The following is a 2,674-nucleotide window of genomic DNA, read 5'->3' as shown; positions in this document are numbered from 1 at the left end:
GACCAAAAAAAAAAAAAAGTTTAACAATGGTAAATATCTATGGAAATCATCATAACAAATCAGCAGTCACATGAATAAAAATCTTTTTTTTTTGGCATATTTCAGCGGGTCACTGTGGAATCCCAGAACTAATTGTGAATGGTCAAGTCATTGGAGAAAATTATGGATACAGAGACACAGTTGTATATCAGTGTAATCCTGGTTTTCGGTTGATTGGTTCTTCTGTGAGGATATGTCAACAGGATCATAATTGGTCTGGTCAACTCCCATCCTGTGTGCGTAAGTAAGCATGACAAAATATTAGGGACTTTTCAGAGTGATTAGCAAATCATGTTTTTTTTTTCCTAAAGAAGATGAAAGTTTTATTTATATATTATGTGTAGATTACAGTTGAAAATAAAGCTTATAGTCTAGGTGTATAACTATTATGTGATTTTTTTAATAATGAGCTGTATTCTGGAGCATATAAAACCATTCACAAGGAAAATAGGATAAAATGTTAGATACTTTATTATATTTATTATTTCATAAAGGCAAAATTTAAGTTTCGGACCTTAGCATTTTATATAAATGTTTACAAGTGAATATTTGTACATGGAAGGTATATTCTCAACATATTTTTAGTATAAGAATTTGAAGTTGTTGACGCTGCTGTATAACAGAGCCAACATTCTTGTGATATGAACTTTTATAGTGGAAAATTCTTCTGATGTGTTCTAATAATTAGGATGCTATTGCTAGCCCATAAAATCATATCCAGGTGAAGTGTAATTAGTGAAGAAAAAGTCATCAGACATATGGAGACTATTGTCTCAGTTCAGTCCCACTGCTAATTAGGCCAGTTAATTCAAGTCACTTAACACTTCAGAAGTCTAATTCCTTCATAAACTAAATAGTTAAAAGTGTTTTTCATTGTGGCTCCTTTTAGCCTCAGATGCCATCAGATTCTAAACGAATCAAGATTGCATATGTATGGAGTAGGTGTAATATTTTGTGATAATTAATTGAAATACTTTAACAATTACTTGAAAATATATTGCATCGATATTTTCAATCTCTTTCAATTCATAGAAAATATATTGGTACATATACTTTTAGGTTTTATTTAATGAAAAACTTGGCATTTCAAAAGTTTTCTTTTGTGATAAATTTAATTATGAAGTCATACATTAAAATGGTATTCAAATAATTGCATTTCATTATTACTCTTTAAATACGGCAGTTGTGCTTTGGAGTTGTAATAGATCTTTTCCCACTTATAAAGTATGATTTTGGCTATACTGCTTTTATTTGTTTCTCTTTTTAATGATGAGAAAGCCCAAGAGCTTACAAGACAGAGAGTAGGAGGGCATTCTGTGTGTGGAAAATTCACATGGTAAAGGGCTGAGGCATGAAGGCATAGAAAGTGATGAGCTGTATGGGGTCTGGTGGCAGGTTAGGGGTAGCTTTGTGGAAGAAGAGGCTTTGTGGTGGGGACATCACAAATGAAGCTAAAAGTTTTCCTACTATTAATTGTCCATCTTGACAGTAACCATGTGTGAGGTGAGTCCAAATAAGGCTTAGTAGAAGCTGAAGGGAAATCACTTAATTTATAAACAACTGTGGTTGTTATGGACTGCTAACCTGAGACTTTCAGGCTAGAGCTGTGCTGCCTTTCCTCAAAACACCTTTATCCTGGAGAAAATTCATATTCTCTCTCTGTCTCTCTCTTTCTGTCTCTCTCTGTCCCTCTGTATCTCTGTCTCTGTCTCTCTCTGTCTCTGTCTTTCTCTCTCATGTGTTTGTGTGTGTGTGTGTGTGTGTGTGTGTGTGTGTGTATGTGTGTGTTGATAAAATCAATTCCAGGCATTCTGAAAGCTAAGTAGCTAAGCAAGTGTTCTTCCAAACGGATACACATTCTTTCTTTGGGTGGAACCCTTTTACAACATCTCATCTGATTCAGTCAAGGACAGGCTTTAAGTTAGACTACCTGCTGTGGCACATGGTATGGGTAGATATTTCTCTCATTTCTTTCTCTTACCAAGATGCATCTCTGACCAGCCTCCTGTGCTTGGTTAACATCCAGTCCCATGCAGTCTGTGTCTTCAGAGGAAAGCTCAGAACTCTCCTTGCCCTAGCAGCCTTTGGAGCTGGTTTTGAGAGATGAGCAGGCCAGTTAGAGCTACACAGTGAGATCGTGTTTCAAAAAGAAAAAAACAAAAGAAAGAAAAAGAAAAAGATTACTTCCATTATAGTTTATTATACCAAATCCTAAAACATGATATATATTGCACTTTTTCTTAATTATTCATATTTTCCCATTTCTCCTAATAATTTCTGTCCATATTTACTTACATTTGTATTTTTAAAATATTGTTTAATAAATGGTAGGAAAGTCATCAGTATGTTTAAATGATAACTTCATAAGATAATGGATAGATATTTTGGAAATTTTGGAGAATGTAGTTCTTTAATGTGAGTTCAATGCAAGGAATAATTTTATTTAATCACTGACTAATTTAACTAATATTTATAAATTACAAATCATTGTCAAAGTTTTATCTAATCAATAGGAATATTATGGAAAATACTTTTGAGTATTAACACACACATGCGTGCACACACACACACACACACACACACACAACTTCAATGTGAGCATTATCCACGTCTACCATGATGTTGATTATACATC

At 33.7% G+C, this 2,674-nt stretch overlaps 1 protein-coding gene across 1 annotated transcript in view; it reads left to right on the top strand.

Annotated features, from left to right (window-relative positions):
* The window catches only part of LOC103747790 (CUB and sushi domain-containing protein 3), a 473,923-nt gene that overhangs the window by 405,101 nt on the left and 66,148 nt on the right, over nucleotides 1-2,674 (top strand). Inside the window, exon 39 of the mRNA XM_008850327.1 lies at nucleotides 106-279. Within this exon, the coding sequence (XP_008848549.1) occupies nucleotides 106-279 (174 nt within the window). The remainder of the gene's footprint in view (nucleotides 1-105; nucleotides 280-2,674) is intronic.

The sequence above is a fragment of the Nannospalax galili genome, unplaced genomic scaffold (genome assembly GCF_000622305.1).
Source record: "Nannospalax galili isolate Female #2095 unplaced genomic scaffold, S.galili_v1.0 scaffold1485, whole genome shotgun sequence".
Taxonomy (NCBI): domain Eukaryota; kingdom Metazoa; phylum Chordata; class Mammalia; order Rodentia; family Spalacidae; genus Nannospalax; species Nannospalax galili.
The sequence above is the reverse complement of the archived record's forward strand: the minus strand, read 5'-3'. Positions and strand labels throughout refer to the sequence as shown.